The sequence below is a fragment of the Ovis canadensis genome, chromosome 12 (assembly GCF_042477335.2).
Source record: "Ovis canadensis isolate MfBH-ARS-UI-01 breed Bighorn chromosome 12, ARS-UI_OviCan_v2, whole genome shotgun sequence".
Taxonomy (NCBI): domain Eukaryota; kingdom Metazoa; phylum Chordata; class Mammalia; order Artiodactyla; family Bovidae; genus Ovis; species Ovis canadensis.
This window is the reverse complement of record NC_091256.1, coordinates 45,421,063-45,440,071: the sequence shown is the minus strand read 5'-3', so window position 1 is coordinate 45,440,071 and position 19,009 is coordinate 45,421,063. Positions and strand designations below refer to the sequence as shown.

The 19,009-nt window shown below is 43.6% G+C and overlaps 1 protein-coding gene across 1 annotated transcript; it reads left to right on the top strand.

The window, feature by feature from the left end:
- The first annotated feature begins 2,106 nt into the window (after window positions 1-2,106).
- On the top strand, window positions 2,107-3,402 carry BECN2 (beclin 2). The gene has a single exon (XM_069544373.1). The coding sequence runs from the start codon at window positions 2,107-2,109 to the stop codon at window positions 3,400-3,402; it is 1,296 nt and encodes a 431-aa protein (XP_069400474.1).
- Window positions 3,403-19,009: the final 15,607 nt, after the last annotated feature.

Here is a 19,009-nt window from a genome sequence, read left to right as displayed (position 1 = left end):
CAGAGACAGGGAAACGGGGCTAAGAAGCCTGTATAAGCAAACGTTGCTACTTTTAAATTTTGCTAGTCAAAACTCTGTTTAGATTCTTCACTAACTGAGCACCTAAAATGTGTTTCTCTGTCCTGTCAATACCTATTAATTCCTCACAAATGTATTATTTCTTTGTCTAAAAAGTTTAAAAGCAGTCTGCTTTGGCCACTTCTTTGGTCCCATTTCTGTGGATCTGTGTGAGCACAAATTAAAATCTGTTTCTCCCGTTAAACTATATTGTGTAATTTAATTATTAGTCCAGACACAGGTACTCATGAGGGGTAGGGGAAAATTTCCCCCTCCCTGATGATGGTATTAGAAATGAGTAGGGAGTGGCAGACGGTGTAGCTACAGTTGCTTTGAGCACTTCCAGGATTGATGGCATGGGAATTTTCAGTGGTTTACTGAGCACTTAACTCGCAGCTATGTTAAGCAAAGAGGGTGCACAATTGCAGAAGCATATTGGGGTGGTATTTCTGAGCTGTGAATATTTTTTTTCTAGTTAACAATGAGATGGCCTTGGATTTTGAGCCCATCTGAGAGTCCTGGGACATTTTAAGTCTCCAGGAAAATGAACAACCTTCCAGCCAGTTTGCTTTCTTTTTTTTTTCCATCGACATTATTTTTGTTTATTTATTTTTGGCTGTGCTAGGTCTTCCTTGCTGCATGCAGGCTTTCTCTAGTTGCAGCGAGTGGGGGCTACTCTCTAGTTGTGCTATGCAGGCTTCTCATTGTGATGGCTTCTCTTGTTGTGGAGCACAGTCCCTAGGCAGAAAGGCTTCAATAGTTGTAGCTTGTGGGCTCAAGGGGGCAGATTCAGTAGTTGCAGCCAAGGGGCTTAGTTATTCCACATCATGTGGGATCTTCATGAACCAAGGGCTGAACCGGTGTCCCCTGCATTGGCAGGTGGATTCTTAACTGATGGACCACCAGGGAAGTCCCACTATTTTCTTATTTTTTAATTGACTTTATTAAATGATTCATAAATTAGGCAGCATCCCATCTAACAAGTAGAAAAGTGTTTTTCAGCCAGTTCCTAATATTTTTTTTAAATATACGTATTTATTTTTGGTTGCATTGGGTCTTCATTGCTGCATGCAGGCTTTCCTTAGCTGCAATGGGTAGGGCCTACTCTCTAGTTGCAATGTGTGGGCTTCTCACTGCAGTGGCTTCTCTTGTTGCGGAGCATGGGCTCTAGAGTACTCAGGCTTCAGTAGGTGTGGGCTTCCCTTGTAGCTTAGTTGGTAAAGACTTTGCCTGCAGTGCAAGAGACCTGGGTTGGGAAGATCCCCTGGAGAAGGAAATGGCAACCCACTCCAGTATTCTTGCCATGGACAGAGGAGCCTGGCAGGCTACAGTCCATGGGGTTGCAAGAGGCCGACACAACTTAGCAACTAACCCCCCCACCCCCATCCAAGCTACTTTATTTGATGTGATTTGTTAATTAAACAAATATTAATAAAATTTTCATGTATGCCCATTACATTACTATGAGATAAAGAATGTGAAGTGTGTCATCAGAACAGAAAACCCAAATTTTGTAGTCAGGGAAGGCTTTCAGGAAGAAATGACATCTAACCCAAAGTATGGGTAGAAGTCATCCAGGTAAAGAAGGGAAGGAACAGTGTTCCAGTCAGTGGGAACAATAAGAAATGTTGGAAGAGCTGAAATTCAGTTATTATGCAGGAGCCCACAGTGTGGGTGGCAGGAAATGTGAAAAAGTTGGAAAGATGGGCAGAGGCCTTGGTGTCAGGTTAAGATGTTTGGACTTTATATTAAGGTAAGATAAGGGCATTAAACATTTTAAGGAGGGACGTACCCATGACCAGATTTTAGTTTTAGAAAGATTATTCTTTCTAAGGGTGGAGTAAGATGATTGGCTTTTCTTTTTAGAAAGGAAGCCTATGAGGAGGCAAGGGAGGTATAAAAGTATTTAAGGAGGGTACCATTGTAAGGTTTTAAGGAGAGTGACAAGATGAGATATGAGGTTTTAGAAGGAATTCTAAAAGGTATAAATGGTTAACTAACTGCTGACCCAGAGGAAGCAGTGTTAAGTTGAGAGTCAAGACCTCCACCATGTCCCACCTCTGCTTTCTTTGCCAGCGCTGCAGCCAGGCCCTGAAACTGAATCATTCCATGGGGCCCTCCCAGGAACCTGGAGCGTCAATGCCTATCTCAGCTCAGGGAGAGACAAGAGAAACACAGGAGGGAGGCCCTCCCTCCAAGGAGGAGGCAAACCTTGAAAATCTACAGGATGGTGCCTTTTGCAGGACTCCTCACCCCGTCAGTGGTGCGATGGCCTTGGACTATTCCAACTTCACCCTGCTTGGGAAGTTGGAGCCCTGGAGGAGTCTCGACAGCATCCAGAAGACTATTAGGGGCAGTTCCGACATCCTCTCTGGTGAAACAGAGGTGGACCACCCACTGTGTGTGGACTGTACTGACAATCTTTTAGAGGTACTGGACATTGAACTCGCCATCACAGAATCTGATGTTCAGAACTACAAACGCTGTTTGGAGACCAGGAAGCGGGTGACTGAGGATGAGACGGAGATGCTGCAGGAGAAGCTGAAGGACATTGAGTTGGAGGAAGCAAGGCTACTCCAGGAAGCGGCAGAGATGGAAAAGAACCAAGAAAGGGTAGCAGCTGATCTTGAGGCAGCCCAGGCAGAGACTAAGATGCTGGAGCAGCAGGAAGAGCAGTACTGGAAGGACTACAGTCAACTGAAATGGCAACAATTAGAACTACACGAGGAGCTGAGCAGTGTGGAGATGCGGCTACAGTACGCCCAGATCCAGTGGAATCAGTTGGAGAAAACCGACATCTTTAATGCCACCTTTGAGATCTGGCAAGACGGCCCCTTAACCATCATCAATAACTTCAGATTGGGCCGCCTCCCCACTGTCCCTGTGTGCTGGAATGAGATCAATGCGGCCTGGGGACAGACAGCCTTGCTGCTCCTTGCCCTGGCCAACACAATTGGACTGGAGTTTCAGCGGTACCGTCTCTTCCCCTGCGGAAACCACTCCTACCTGAGGTCTTTAATAGATGACTGTGCTGAGTTGCCGTTGTTCTCTAGTGGGAAGCAGAATGTTTTCTTACATAACAAATTCGATCAGGCTATGATGGCTTTCCTGGATTGCATGCAGCAGTTCAAGGAAGCAGCTGAGAGAGGTGAGTCGGCTCTCTGTTTGCCCTACAGGATTCATGTGAAGAAAGGCCTGATGGAAGACCCTGGAAGCAGCAGGGGATTCTATTCCATCAGAACCCACTTGAACACGGAGGAGGACTGGACAAAGGCACTCAAGCTCATGCTTATAAATTTTAAGTGTAGTCTCACTTGGGTCTCCTTAAGGTATGGTCGAAAATAACTTATTATACGAGGGGGAGATTATTTTTTTGGTTTAATATATTTTATTTGTGAAAGTGTTATCAGATAAAATTTAAAACTGAAGCATGTGTGTTTATATGTACTTGGTTGTGCTGGGTCTTTGTTGCTGCGCGTGGCCTTTCTCTAGTTGTGGGGAGCTGGGGTTACTCTTCCTTGCGGTGCTCGGGTTTCTGATTGTGGTGGCTTCCTTCCCCTGTTGTGGAGCACAGGCTCTAGGTACGTGGCTTCATCAGCTGTGGCTCGGTAGTTGTGGCTCATGGGCCCTAAAGCACAGGCTCAGTAGTTGTGGTCCACGGGTTTTAGTTGCTCCTTGGCATGTGGGATCTGCCCGGATTAGGGATTGAACCCATGTCCACTGCGTTGACAGGCAGATTCCTATCCCCTGCACCACCAGGGAAGTCTTATATGTTTACTTTAAAAATGAATGGCCACACAGGCACTAATTTAAAATTGTCCCGAGCAACCCCAAAGTTATTGCTGTCTTTCCCAGAAAGTTTGTCCTCTCCCCATTTTTCCTAAACATTCAAAAGGACAAAGATTAAGTCACAAGATGACAAGACTATTTCTCCATTAAAATGGAATAAAGATTGCAGAAAAAACTGAAATGGGTGGTGGTGGGGGGGTGATGAGGGGATGGGGTATTAAGGAGAGAGGTGCTGACGTGCTCAATCGTGGCCAACTCTCCGCGACCCCATGGACTGTAGCCCGCCAGGTTCCTCTGTCCGTGGAATTTTCCAGGCAAGAATACTGGAGTGAGTTGCCATTTCCTTCTTCAAATGAGAGAGGTGGAGGTCTTTAATTTTTTTTGAGGAAAGTACTTGGGTCATTGTCCATAGAACTTTGGAGTCAGGAGGTGAATATTAAAAGATAATTATATTTCTGCTGTGATACAGTAAACCCTCTTCATCCCAGAAAAGCTTTCAATAAACTACATTTTCTTCTTTGATTTAGAATGAGAAGTGCGTCTTTGAGCACAAACCTTAGGTAAGTGGTTACGGAGGCCAGAGAAGGCTGGTAGCATTTCCACTGACCAATGCTCAGGTAAGGGTCACAGAGTGAACCCTTACAGAGAACTGAAGGTTGTAAAAGTCAGAGGATTCTGCAAACTGTGGGACTTTCCTGGTAATCCAGTGGTTAGAACTCTGTGTTTCCCCTATATGGGGCACAGGTTCAATCCCGGGTTAGGGAACTAAGAGCCTGCATGCGGCTGCAACATGCATTGATGCCAAGTTTTCTTTTTTTTCCAACAAAATACAAAAATTTCAAAAAAGCCTATTGTGTCATGTCATTTACTCAATTCTCCATTACTCTCAGAATAAAGTTCCAAATTCTTACCGTGACTTTTAGCCTGGGTAATCTGTCCTTCCTGCCTCTTTAGGCTCACCTCATACTTCTCCCAGCTCCTTTCTGTTCCCAAATATGCTAACTCCACTCTCCTTCTGCCTTCTGCCCATGCTCTTCCCTGTGTGTTTTCTAAAGTTTATTTTTGGTGTGCTAGGTCTTTGTTGCTGTGCCTGGGCTTTCTCTAATTGCAGTGAGTGAGGGCTACACTCTAGTTGCAGTGTGCGGGCTTTTCATTGTGATGACTTCCCCTGTTGTGGAACAGGGGTGGGCTCTAGAATGCGTGGGATTTAGTAGCTGTGGCTCACACGGGCTTAGCTGCTCTACGGCGTGTGAAATCAGGATCAAGGATGGAACCCGCATCCCCTGCACTGGCAGGCACATTCTTTATCACTGAGCCAACAGGAAATCCATGATAGCTACTTTAGCTTAGTGGTCCAGATGATGCCTAGAAAGACCCTCGTACATATTAAACATCCATCAATAGAAATCATTGTGGAAAATAAGAACAGGGAGTTGACTAATTCGTCATGGACTCAAGGCTTCCTGGGTAGCTCAAATGGTAAAGAATCTGCCTGCAGTGCAGGAGACCCAGGTTCATCCCTGGGTCAGGAAGATCCCCTGGAGAAGGGCTTGGCAACCCATTCCAGTATTCTTGCTTGGAGAATTCCATGTACAGAGGAGCCTGGCAGGTTACAGTCAATGGACTCACAAAGAGTCAGACACAACTGAGTAACTAACACACACACAAATGGAATTAGGAGGCTTCCCCGGTGGTGCCAATAAACTGCCTCCCAATGCAGGTAGATGTATGAGGCACAGGTTTGATCCTTGGGTGGGAAGACCCCCTGGAGGATGGCATGGCAACCCACTCTGGTAATCTTGCCTAGGAAATCTCATAGACAGAGGAGCCTGGTGGGCTTCTGTCCATAGGGTCCCACAGAGTTGGACAGGACTGAAGCAACTTAGCATGCAAAAGTAATAGAAAACTCCTAGGAGATTAAGCTTCCCTGGTGGCTCAGATGGTAAAGAGTCCACCTGCAATGCAGGAGACCTGGGTTTTGTCCCTGGGTCAGAAAGATCCCCTGGAGAAGGAAATGGCTACTCACTCCAGTATCTTGGACATGGGGTTGCAAAGAGTCATTTGTGACTGAGCGACTAACTCTTTTACTTTCCAGCCTTCAGACTTATTTACTGGAACAAGTTAAATGCCATCTTGAAGAAATAATTAGATTAGTCTAGAAATGTGGCTACATGTGGCCTAGGTTTTAAGAAGTCAACATTTTGTTTTTTAAGTAGGAGGTATATATTAAAAGAAATAAATGAGACATAACAACTGAATATAATGAGAACCCTGAGATTGAAAAAAAGGAGCCTCTGACTGCTGTCACTGAGTTGGCCTGATGTTAACAGCTGGAGTTCTCCTAGATACATAAATAACTTTACAGAACAAAAGAATCCCCTCGCTCTGTGACTGTGATGGAGCAAGACAAGAACAAGTCTAGTCTAGTGCTAAGAGACAAAAACAAGAACATTTCCAAACCACAAAAATGGCCAAACATTCCCCTTGCCTGCTGTGTTTCTTTTGCTTTCACATAAAAAATCAAGATAATCATAGAATTGTCCTTGCTTTTGACAAGTCCAGACAAAATCCCAAGAATCCACATTTCATTGAGATGCCACCTTCATTCCTTCCCTGTGGCAGCTCTTTCCCTCCTTGCAGAGAACTGATCAATCCAAATTTGTTCACATAGGTTCCCAGTCTTTGGCTGGAGGGCAGCAATCACTTTGATTAGATCCTGGCTTGAAAAAGCAAGCTCAGTTCAGTCACTCAGTCATGTCCGACTCTTTGCAACCCCATGGACTGCAGCATGCCAGGCTTCCCGTCTGTCTCCAACTCCTGGAGTTTTTTTCAGACTCATGTCCATCAAATTGGTGATGCCATCCAGTCAAGCATCAATTCTTCAGTGGTCAGCTTTCTTTATAGTCCAACTCTCACATCCATACATGACTACTGGGAAAACCATAGCTTTGACTAGACAGACCTTTGTTGGCAAAGTAATGTCTCTGCTTTTTAATATGCTATCTAGGCTGGTCATAGCTTTTCTTCCAAGGAGCAAGTGTCTTTTAATTTCAGGGCTGCAGTCACCATGTACAGTGATTTTGAAGCCCCCCAGAATAAAGTTTCTCATTGTTTCCATCGTTTCCCCATCTATTTGTCATGAAGTAATGGGACCGGATGACATGATCTTATTTCTCTGAATGTTGAGGGTTGTGTGTGTGTGTGTGTGTGTGTGTGTGTGTGTGTGTGTATGTAGCAGAGTTTTATTAAAGTGAACAGCATGGATCACAAGTCCCTTGAAAGTCTACAATCTGACAGATAGGTTAGTAGTTCTAATTCCCCACACAATTACTAAATGGTCAAAGAGACCAGGAAAAGATGACCCAGAAAGGAAAGTTCAGTCCTCACGCTTTCCCCATTTTTGGTCGCTCCCCTCACAGGGACCTTGGGTGTCTCTTGGCATTGGCAGGTCTGTATAAACCCCTGACTAGGCTCCCCTGTTTGAGGGTGCCTTCAGCCATTACAAGGCACTGAGAGATCACAAAGCAGGGCCCGTCGCTTGCTTCACTCAGGGCATGTCATTCATTCACACAAACACACTGTAGAGTTAGTAAAGTAAAGCAGAAAATGTGTATACTGAGAAAGCAGAGAGGTTAGCGCTCTGAGTGTTCTTACCTTGTCCTGAAGATCCTGGACAAGCCCTAAGTATGATAGCTTACAGTGAACGGTGTTGGATTCGTGATCTCTGAAGAAGGTTTAGCTTAGGGACCAGGGACCAGGCTTGATCACTCAAGAGATTTTGTGTAGAAGTTTTATTAAAGAGAGGAAGGGGACAGAGAGAGCTCCTGACATAGACATCAGAAGGGGGATGAAGAGTGCCCCCTGAATGTTGAGTTTTAAGCCAACTTCTTCATTCTTCTCTTTCACTTTCATCAAGAGGCTCTCTAGTTGTCTTCACTTTTTGCCATAAGGGTTATATCATCTGCGTATCTGAAGGTATTGATACTTCTCCTGGTAATCTTGATTCCAGCTTGTGCTTCATCCAGCCTGCCATTTCACGTGATATACTGCATATAAGTTAAATAAGCAGGGTGACAATATACAACCTTGATGTACTCCTTTCCCTATTTGGAAACAGTCTGTTGTCCCATGTCCAGTTCCAACTGTTGCTTCTTGATCTGCACACAGATTTCTCAGGAGGCAGGTCAGCTGGTCTGGTATTCCCATTTCTTTCAGAATTTTCCACAGTTTGTTGTGATCCACGTAGTCAAAAGCTTTAGCGTAGTCAAGAAGAAGTAGGCTAAATTTGCCTATTACTCAAGGTATCTCTTGACTTCCTACTTTTGTATTCCAGTCTCCTATAATGAAAAGAACATCTTTTTTGGATGTTAGTTTTAGAAGGTCTTGTAGGTCATAATAGAACTGTTCAGCTTTTTTCAGCATTATTGGTTGTGGCATAGATTTGGATTACTGTGCTTACTCCTTGGAAGAAAAGTTATGACCAACCTAGATAGCATATTGAAAAGCAGAGAAATTACTTTGCCAACTAAGGTCTATCTAGTCAAGGCTATGGTTTTTCCAGCAGTCATGTATGAATGTGAGAGTTGGACTGTGAAGAAAGCTGAGCAAGAAGAATTGATCCTATTGAACTGTGGTGTTGGAGAAGACTCTTGAGAGTCCCTTGGACTGCAAGGAGATCCAACCAGCCCATTCTGAAGGAGATCAGCCCTGGGACTTCTTTGGAAGGAATGATGCTGAGGCTGAAACTCCAGTACTTTGGCCACCTCATGCGAAGAGTTGACTCATGGAAAAGACTCTGATGCTGGGAGGGATTGGGGGCAGGAGGAGAAGGGGATGACAGAGGATGAGATGGTTGGATGGCATCACTGACTTGATGAGCGTGAGTCTGAGTGAACTTCAGGAGTTGGTGATGGATAGGGAAGCCTGGCGTGCTGCGATTCATGGGGTTGCAAAGAGTCGGACAAGACTGAATGACTGAACTGAACTGAACTGAACTGAACTGATATTGAATGGTTTGCCTTGGAAACGAACAGAGATCATTCTGTCATTTTTGAGATTGTACCCAAGTACTGAATTTTGGACTCTTTTGTTGACTATGATGGCTACTCCATTTCTTCTAAGGGATTCTTGTCCTCAGTAGTAGATATAATGGTCATCCGAGGTAAATTTGCCCATTCCAGTCCATTTTAGTTCACTGATTCCTAAAATGTCAGTGTTCACTCTTGCCATCTCCTGTTTGATGACTTCCAATTTACTTAATTCATGGACCTAAGATTCCAGGTTTTTATGCAATATTGATCTTTACAGCATCTGATTTTACTTCCATCACCAGTCATATCCACAACTCGGTGTCGTTTTCGTTTTGGCCCCGTCTCTTCATTCTTTCTGGAGTTATTTCTCCACTCTTCTCAGCAGCATAATGGGCACATACTGACCTGGGGAGTTCATCTTTCAGTGTCATATCTTTTTGCATTTTCATATCGTTCATGGAGTTCTTAAAGCAAGACTACTTGCCTTAAGTGGTTTGCCATTGCCTTCTCCAGTGAAGTGAAGTTGCTCAGTCATGTATGACTCTTTGCAACCCCATTGACTGTAACCTACCAGGCTCCTCTGTCCATGACATTTTCCAGGCAAGTGTACTGGAGTGGGTTGTCATTTCCTTCACCAGGGGATTTTCCTGACCCCAACCCAGGGATTGAACCTAGGTCTCCCAAATTGTAGGCAGACACTTTACCCTCTGGCCACTAGGGAAACCTGCCTTCTCCAGTGGACCACGGATTGTCAGAGCTCTTCACCATGACCCATCCATCTTGGGTGGCCCTACATGGCTTGGCTCCTAGTTTCATTGAGTTAGATGAGGCTGTGGTCCATGTGATCAGTTTGATTAGTTTTTTGTGATTGTGGTTTTCATTCTGCCCTCTGTGGGATAGGGATAAGAGGCTTTTGGAAGCTCCTTGATGGGAGAGACTGACTGAGAGTGGGGGGTGGTGGGGGAACTGGGTCTGGTTCTGATGTCCATTCTCTGCTGCTGCTGCTGCTGCCAAGTCGCTTCAGTCGTGTCCAACTCTGTGCGACCCCAGAGATGGCAGCCCACCAGGCTCCCCCATCCCTGGGATTCTCCAGGCAAGAACACTGGAGTGGGTTGCCATTTCCTTCTCCAATGCATGAAAGTGAAAACTGAAAGTGAAGTCGCTAAGTTGTGTCCAACTCCTAGCGACCCCATGGACTGCAGCCTACCAGGCTCCTCCATCCATGGGATTTCCCAGGCAAGAGTACTCGAGTGGGGTGCCGTTGCCTTCTCCACTGTCCATTCTCAGTAAATCTTTAATCCGATTTTCTGTTGATGGGCGATGCTGTGTTCCCTCCCTGTTGTTTGACCTGAGACCAAACTATGGTGGAGGTAATGAATGGTGACCCCTTCAAAGGTCCTGTGAATGTGCTGCTGCACTCAGTGTCCCGACCCTGTAGCAGGCGACAGCCGACCCACGCCTCTGCAGGAGACTCCTGGACACTCACAGGCAAATCTGGGTCAGTCTCTTGTGGGGTCACTGCTCCTGTCTCCCGGGAGAAAGGTGTGCACAAGGTTTTGTTTTTGCCTTCCGAGAGTCTGTTTCCCCAGCCCTGTGTAAGCTCTGTAATCAAATCCCACTGGCCTCCAAAGTCAAACTCCCTGGGGGTTCTCAGTCCCTTTGCCAGATCCCCAGGTTGGGAAATCTCTTGTGGGTTCTAGAACTTTCTTAGTAGTGTGAGAATTTATTGTTCTGCAGTTTGTGAGTTGTCTGCTTGGTGGGTCTATGTTGGGGTTAATGGCGATCTCCTTCAAGAGGGCTATTGCCATAGCCAGGACGGCTGCACCCAGAGCCCCAGACCCTGTGACAGGCCACTTGAAAAAGCAACAGACAGCTCTAAGAGACATATTGGGAAGAATTACTGAAATTAGATCATACAGAATTTGTCTTTCTCTGTACACGTTATTCTTTAATTTTTAAAAAGAAATAGTATAATGGTCAGGTATATACAAACCTTTTTTTTTTTTAATGTCATTATCAGATGTTAAAAAAAGCCCAGCTCCTTAGCTATACTACTTATAAACTAAATAGAAAGTAGATATTCTCTTTAAACTTTCATCTTATCTTCTACAACATGGAATTAATGATAGTAATTTAATTCTGGGGGTTCACTGACAATATTTTAATTTAGTAAAGTACTTGGCACATTTTATTATCATTTATTGTTAAAATTATGAAGATGTAAACACCTTTGTACATAAGTTTGTGTACTTATATGACATATGAGTATTTCCATATCATAAATTTCTGAACAGGGAATGTCTGAGTAAATGGATATGAATATTTTCTAAATTAAAAAATTTCTTCACCAAATATTGTTCTATAATGATTGCACATAGACCCACCCTGACATCCATGGAACCTAGAGCAGAAGCTCCAGTGGAGTATGTATAAACACTTAAACCAAGCTACAGACTATTCAATGACATGCATTTTCCCTTCCAGCCTTGATAAATATACCATCAACACCTCAAAGGCTAGCTTCAACTTTGGAATTCTCGGACAGATACCTTGAAGTTCCAGGATGAGATGCTACATGGGTCCATAGTCAATGAACCATCTCCCTCTTCTCTGCCTCTGTCTCCTTTCCATAAGACAAAGTCTCTTACACTTCCCTGTGAGCATATCAGTTTCAAGCTTCATCCACAGATCTGCAAGCAGCCATCCTTCAGTGGCCCCTTCAGGCCAAAGGTCCAAGCAGCACAATCCATCCTTAGGAAAACACCTGTGTAGTTTCTGATATGGGTACTGGGCCACTTGTACAGGATTGGGCAGGGTCCTAGACACATGGAGTATGATCTCGAAGGGGAGGGCCAGTCTTCTTAACCCCCTAGAACCTTACTCCAATGGGGAAGTAGGCAGCAGATGAAGACCAGAATGGGGTTCTCTAAAGTACAGAGAGGCCCCTCTTGCTCATGTTTAAGGAGGTACTGGTTTTATAAGCTTATATTCCTTTTAAAGTTGCCTATTCTATCACAACATAATAACACTGGATAGTACCAGTTTTGAAAACATTTATTAATCTTTTACCTGAGAAAGTCCCAGTGTTTCAACATGAATTCTTATAATTATCGTTAGACATTTTGGTGTTTGCAACTACTTGGATTTCCTCTTTGTTGAATGAAGAACATGTTGTTAATAATTTTTAATACTGTTCAATCCAATTCCAAGATTTTCTGTATACTAGGGAAGTTAGCAGTTTGTCACAAGGGTTGCAAACATCCCCCACCTCCAGGTTTTCTTTGATTGTATTTATAATTAAATTGGTTATCTAGAAGTCTTAGTTTTAATTTTTATGTAGTCAAAATCAGTATTCTTTTCTTTATGGCATCTGAGTTTTGTGTCATGGTGAGAAAGATGATCTCCATTCCAAGATTATAAAATTATACACCCACAGTTCATTTTCATCTAGCACAATACAGTTTCACTGCTTTTACATTAAAATACTTGATGCATCTGGAATTTATTTTAATGTAAGACTTGATTTGGGTCTCATGTTCTCTTTTATTCCAAATGGCAAGCTCATTGTCTCAATTGCATTTATCAAATAATCCATCCTTTGGCATGGGTGATCTAACTTGCCCCTGCTATAATCATGTTTTATCTCCCTAACAACACTCCACACTCAAGACAAAGGCTTTATTTTCTTGGGACACTCACGTCAATGGGCAAGTCCTCAACAAATGTGCTCAGAAGTGTTCAACAAATACTAGGGATAAATTGGAGGGCTTGCTATTATCTAGTGAGAAAATGGCTATTACAAAGATTAACTGAAATATTGGGACTTCCCTGATGGTACAGTGGATAAGAATCCACCTACCAATGCAGGGAATTTGGGTTCGATAAGTGGTCCAGGACGATTCCACATGCCATGGGGCAACCAGGCCCATGCATCACAACTACTGAAGCCCATCTCCCTAGAGCCTGTGCTCCTCTACAAGAGAAGCCATCACAGTGAGAAACTAGTGCATCACAGGTAGAGGGTAGCCCCTGATCTCTGCAACTAGAGAAAGCCCATGAGCAGCTACAAAGATGCTCAGTTGTGTCTGACTCTTTGTGACCCCATGGAATATGCAGTCCGTGGAATTCTCCAGGCCAGAATACTGGAGCGGGCAGTCTTTCCCTTCTCCAGGGGATCTTCCCAACCCAGTTATCGAACCAAGGTCTCCCACATTGCAGGTGGATTCTATACCAGCTGAGCCCCAAGGGAAGCTCACCCAGGGCAAACAAAAAAATAAATAAATTATTTAAAATATATATCTACATATAAAGATTAAATGAACTAGTACCTGAAAAGTTCCTAGGATAGGATTGGTACATATTAAGGTACTGCTACTTTTCTTTTAAGACTTTCCTGGTGGCTCAGACAGTAAAGCACCTGCCTGAAATGTGGGAGACCTTGTTCGATCCCTGGCTCGGGAAGATTCTGTGGAGAAGAAAATAGCAATCCACTCCAGTACTCTTGCTTGGAAAATCACATGGACAGAGGAGCCTGGTATGTTACACCCCATGGGGTCGCAAAGAGTCAGATACGATTGAGGGACTAAACTTTCACTTTCATTCTTCTTTTGATTAGATTAAAAATTATGTCCAGTATTATTTTAGACAGTGGCATTAACAACATAATGAGAGAAGAACTTTTACCATTTTAGTCAAGAACTCTACTTCTTGTCAGCTTCAGTGAATGAGTCACTCCTTCCCTCCTACTCTCCATTATTTCGCAATCACGCAGAACTAGCAAGACAAACAGCTGTATGTGACCACTGACTCGGTGACCTCAGATTCTCTTTTGTTTTTTAATTCATATGGCTTACCATAAGATCAAGATATTACAGAGGAAAAAAGAATAAAACAATAGTAACGTTTTTTGTTTGCTTGTTTTTATTTTTGCTTGTTGTAACTATAGTAAAGAAAAAACCTTTTTCAAAGCCTGTGTTGATTCCATATTTACTAATATGTAATCCTAGCTGTGTTACTTTCCCCAGGTCTATTGCCTGCTGCCTCTGTTGATCTCTAAGCCTCCATATGAGATTTCTAAGCGGGTACTGTCACTTAACAAAGAGCCTACTTCTTATTTATTTCCTACCAAACTTTCTGAGGGCAGAACTTCTCAAAGCAGACTGATAATCACATGGACCAAGTTCTAGCTCCTAGACAGTCCTGGGCAGTATGAGCACTGTTCCCCACCCGCTCCCACCCCCACTTTGGAGAAGTGCCCTAATTATGGTGAATCTGTGTTCATTCTGCTTCTGCTCTAGTAAAACAAATTTAACTAACATGTTTTGAGCAAATACTTTTGCCCAGCATGGTTCTGAGTGGTTGAAGCATCCTGGAAAGAGTATGGGCTTTGCAAACAGACAAATCTAGTTTGGGAAGATAGCCCACCTTGGGCCCAGTGAAGTTACTTAATCTCTTTGTCAGTTTCCTCATCTATGAAACTTGATCGTGTGATTTGAAACAATCCATGAACAAATGGACAAGACAGCCCACTGTAGCAGAGTAATCCATTCAAGCAAGATCTGGGGCTTCCCTGGTGGTTCAGATGGTAAAGAATCTGCCTGCAAGGCAGGAGACCCTGGTTCGATCCCCAGGTCAGGACCCTGGAGAAGGGAATAGCAACCCACTCCAGTATTGTTACCTGGAGAATTCCATGGACAGAGGAGCTTGGTGGGCTACAGTCCATGGGGTCACAAAGAGTCAAACTGAAGTGACTTAGCAAGCACATGTAGATCATTTTAAACCTTCTTCCAACTGTAATATTCTATAATTTTGAAATGCCTATGTATGTAAAGCTAGAAGAAACTATTTCTTCCAGAATCACAGCCAATTATTTCTGTATTAAATTAGGTTATAAATTAAAAGTAACACATGAGGTTGAAAAGTAAAAGTGAAAGTCATTCAGTCTTGTCCCACTCCTTGTGACCCTACAGACTGCAGCACACCAGACTCCTCTGTCCATGGGATTCTCCAGGCAAGCATACTGGATGGAGTAGGGCGCCATCCCTTTTTAGGGGTCTGGGTCTCTGGCATTGTAGGCAGGTTCTTTACTGTCTGAGCCACCACATGAGTTACTTTTTTTTTTTTAATTTCATTGTTACTCAGTGACAAACTGGCACTTGCCGAGAACATTTTCCATTTGCCTCTGTGGGAACTGAATCCTATGCTGCTGCAGCTGTTGACCTTTGACACACCCTGACGGGAGTTCAGGTGGAGAATGAGACACTTTGCTTCAGGAATACTGATGGAATAGGTCTTTAGATAGTTAGATATTTTCAGGAATTGATTTAATGAGTTCAATCCTTGCATCTCCTCCTATCTCAGTTCAGTTCAGTCGCTCAGTCGTGTCCAACTCTTTGCGACCCCATGAATCACAGGACACCAGGCCTCCCTGTCCATCACCAACTCCCGGAGTTCACTCAGACTCACGTCCATCAAGTCAGTGATGCCATTCAGCCATCTCATCCTGTGTCGTCCCCTTCTCCTCCTGCCCCCAATCCCTCCCAGTGTCAGAGTCTTCTCCAGAGTCAACTCTTCACATGAGGTGGCCAAAGTACTGGAGTTTCAGCCCTAAATCCCTTCATGGTGACATCAGCTCCTTGTGACTACCAGAAAACCTTTTGTCAGATAAATTATTGATTGCATGAACTGTCCCTTCACCAAAATCCTATATACTGACCTTGCCCCCTACCTCTTTGTTGCAGTATCTCAGAGCTATCTGAGGTGCTGTCTCCCAGGCTGCACTCCTCATTTTGCCCCAAGTAAAACTTAACCCGCAGTTCCCACATTATGCCACTTTAAGTCACCAGCTATTTTTTAAGTTCTGAAATTCCTATTTGAGAAAGAGAAAAGTACATACTTTCATACCGAGGAGCTGGCCTGGTACTTACAGATAAACCAGTGTCTTCCTGGTGAACATAACAACTTCATAGAGCAGCTACATCAGACAAGACCACTCTGACTATCCATGGTGGATCAAGATAAGAACAAGACCTCTCTGTAATCATGCCTGAACACAGGCAAAAACACAGGCATTGTCCAAGCTACAAAAACTACCCAGACCACAAAAATGACCAAAGAGCCCCTAACTTGGCCAGTGTGAGTGACTGCTATTTCTTCACCAATCACAGCTTTAGCCTTTTTTCATTCTTTTTCTCTTATAGATAAGATTTATTAAAATATCTAAGTATGGAATTTCCCTTGCTTCCTGACAGCATCCAATTCAAAGCAAAACCCTTCTGCTTTAAACTCTTTCCAAATCACCAACACAAGTCCAAATCCCATAATACCTTTATATCCCCTCTTACGGAGACCCATGTTTTCCAGTGAGTGTGTTCCCCCTCATTGTAATGGGCAATAACCCTACTTGTTTAACAATAGCTCTGCTTCTGGTGACCTTTGGCTGGCAATCATTAACACATTCAAAGCTGAACTATTCTCCAGAAAATTATTACCAAATGACCAATTTCTAGTGCTTTTTGCCTCTCAGAAAAGAAGCCCAGAGATTTCTTGAAGCAGAATATAGTTCAGCTTCATTATTTCTGCAGTTATAGAACATTTAACTTAGCTTCTTGGGGTTTGGAAATACCCAAACAGCATCTGTCCAACACACATCATAAAGCCTAAGAGACTTCATAATTTCAATAGGTGTGTACATATGAAACTAATATAATGTTGCAAAACAACTAAACCTCAATAAAAAAAATACTTTTCTTTTCTTTTTTTTAAAGATTTAAAAGAAACCTAAATGGATGAATCCAAATTGTCTGAAAATACCTCAGTCAGTTGGGAGTGAGGGTGGGGTTTGATAGGGGAGCAATGTAATGTGGAGTGTGGGGAATGATCTCCAGCCAAAGGTCACCAGAAGCAGAGCTATCATTAAATAAGCTGGGTTATTGCCCATTACAGTGAAGGGGAACACACTTGATGGGAAACATGGGTCTCGGTAAGAGCAGTGTGGAGAAAAGTGGGGTTCACAGTTGGGCAGAAGGGGATCCCTCCTTCACTGACTACCATGAGAATAGAAGCCCCTGAGCTCTGTAGCATGGCAAGCCTGGATTAAAGGGTTAGGTGAAGAGTAGCTATAAATGTTAAAAGAGTTTCATGCAACACAAAGATTAACCAAAGGGCATCTAAAATTGTCAGTCAGATCAGATCATCAGATCAGATCATCCTTAACTGCTGAGGATGCTGAAATGAGGAAAGCAAAAAAAGGAAAAAACCCCAATAGAAGAAAACACAACTTCCAAATCCTTCATGCTGCCATGGCAACTGGAGCTCACAATGATGGCATCATAAAGGCAGCTGGATTTGAGCACATGTGACTTGCTGGGAGCTGGAGGGTGGGGAGGAGGCTGAGGGCAAGATCCCACCATGAGGGAAATGGAAACTGGGCAAGGGAAAATGCACACTAATCCTGGTAACAAAAATAAAATTGGTCACAGCTGTTAGCTGCAAGAGAGGAATAAGTGGATTTTACTTTTGCATGATGTCTTTTCACCAGAGATTGTTAAAACACACTTAACTATCACCAATTCATTCCTTGAACACCTCACTGAGAGTACTGTCACCCGTTTTATGGGCAATATGGTCAGTTCAGTGACTCATGATTAGGGGGAAAAGGTATAAAATATTCCATAGCAACCGGCCTTTGTACTAAACACAAGTTTACAAACTCATTTGAACCCCCATATTCTATACCAAAAGGTCTCTAACTTTATTCAGTAAAGTTTAACATTAAAAGAAGTTTTTATCTCAAAATAGGGCTAAATGAAATGCATTGTTGAATCTTGGTAGAGGGTATGGGGGAGCTCCTTGTGCTATTCTTGCAGTTTATCTGCACCTTTGAATTCTATCAAAACACAAAGTACAACAAAATAACTAGAGCAGCTATGTCCAGTGCTTTTCTCAGGGCAGGGCTTTCTAGCTGTGGTGTCCACTGCTATGGCCCAGTGGCAAGTCTAGGGCTTTGCCCACAGTAGGTGGTCAATCAGTGCCTGTTGCGTCAATGGGCATTCAGTGAACGATAGCAACTGTTACTGAGTGTAGTTTGCCAGGGCATTCTCACTGAAGTACCGACCGAACAGCTTCAACAAGTCCTATATCATGAGGATATTCTCTGATGACTTCCCTGGTCATTAATATTCTTTCACCCATTCACACATATTTTCCAAGTGACTCTAGGGTGCTAGGAACTGTGCCAGATGTTGATTCAGAGTTGATGAATTTCAAGCACATGGACTCATTACATTTATAGGCTGGTGGAGGAGACAGACATGAAACAAGCAATCCGCAAAAGGGAACTGGCCTTCAACGGTGACAGGGATTATGGGAGGAGGGTACAGAGAGCTCTAAAAGCCTGGGACAGAAGAAAAGAAAAAGAATGAGCCATGAGTAATGAGCAAAGAAGAAAGTGATATGACGTCAGCCTGGAGAATTCTATGGAGGCTGGTGTGAGGGAGGAAAAATGAATTTCCCTCTACCCTCTAAGTTCTTGACTGGTGTAATAAAAGACAGAGGAGCAAACGAAAAAGTGAAAAGAACAATTATTAATGTGTATACGTGGGAGATGGGCTTCCCAGGTGGCGCACTGGTAAAGAATCCGTCTGCCAATGCAAGAGACACAGGTCTAATTCCTGGCTCGGAAAGATCCCCTGGAGGAGGAAATGGCACTCCAGTGTTCTTGCCTGGAAAATCCCACAGACAGCGGAGTCTGGTACGCTACCATCCATGGTGTTCCAAAGAGTCAGATACAGCTGAGCACGACAGCTTAATAGGCAGGGGAAAGGACTCTAGACCTCTCGCTGCTGCTGCTAAGTCGCTTCAGTAGTGTCCAATTCTGTGCGAATAGACCTCTTAGGGGAAAGTAAATGGGTTGGAGAAGACCTTGATGCTGGGAAAGATTGAAGGAAGGAGGAGAAGGGGATGACAGATGATGAGATGGTTGGCTGGCATCACCGACTCAATGGACAGGAGTTTGAACAAGCCCTGGGAGTTGGTGATGAACAGGGAAGCCTGGTGTGCTGCTGTCCACGGGGTTGCAAAGAGTTGGACATGACTGAGCAACTGAACTGAACTGTAACAGATTTTAGAAAGGT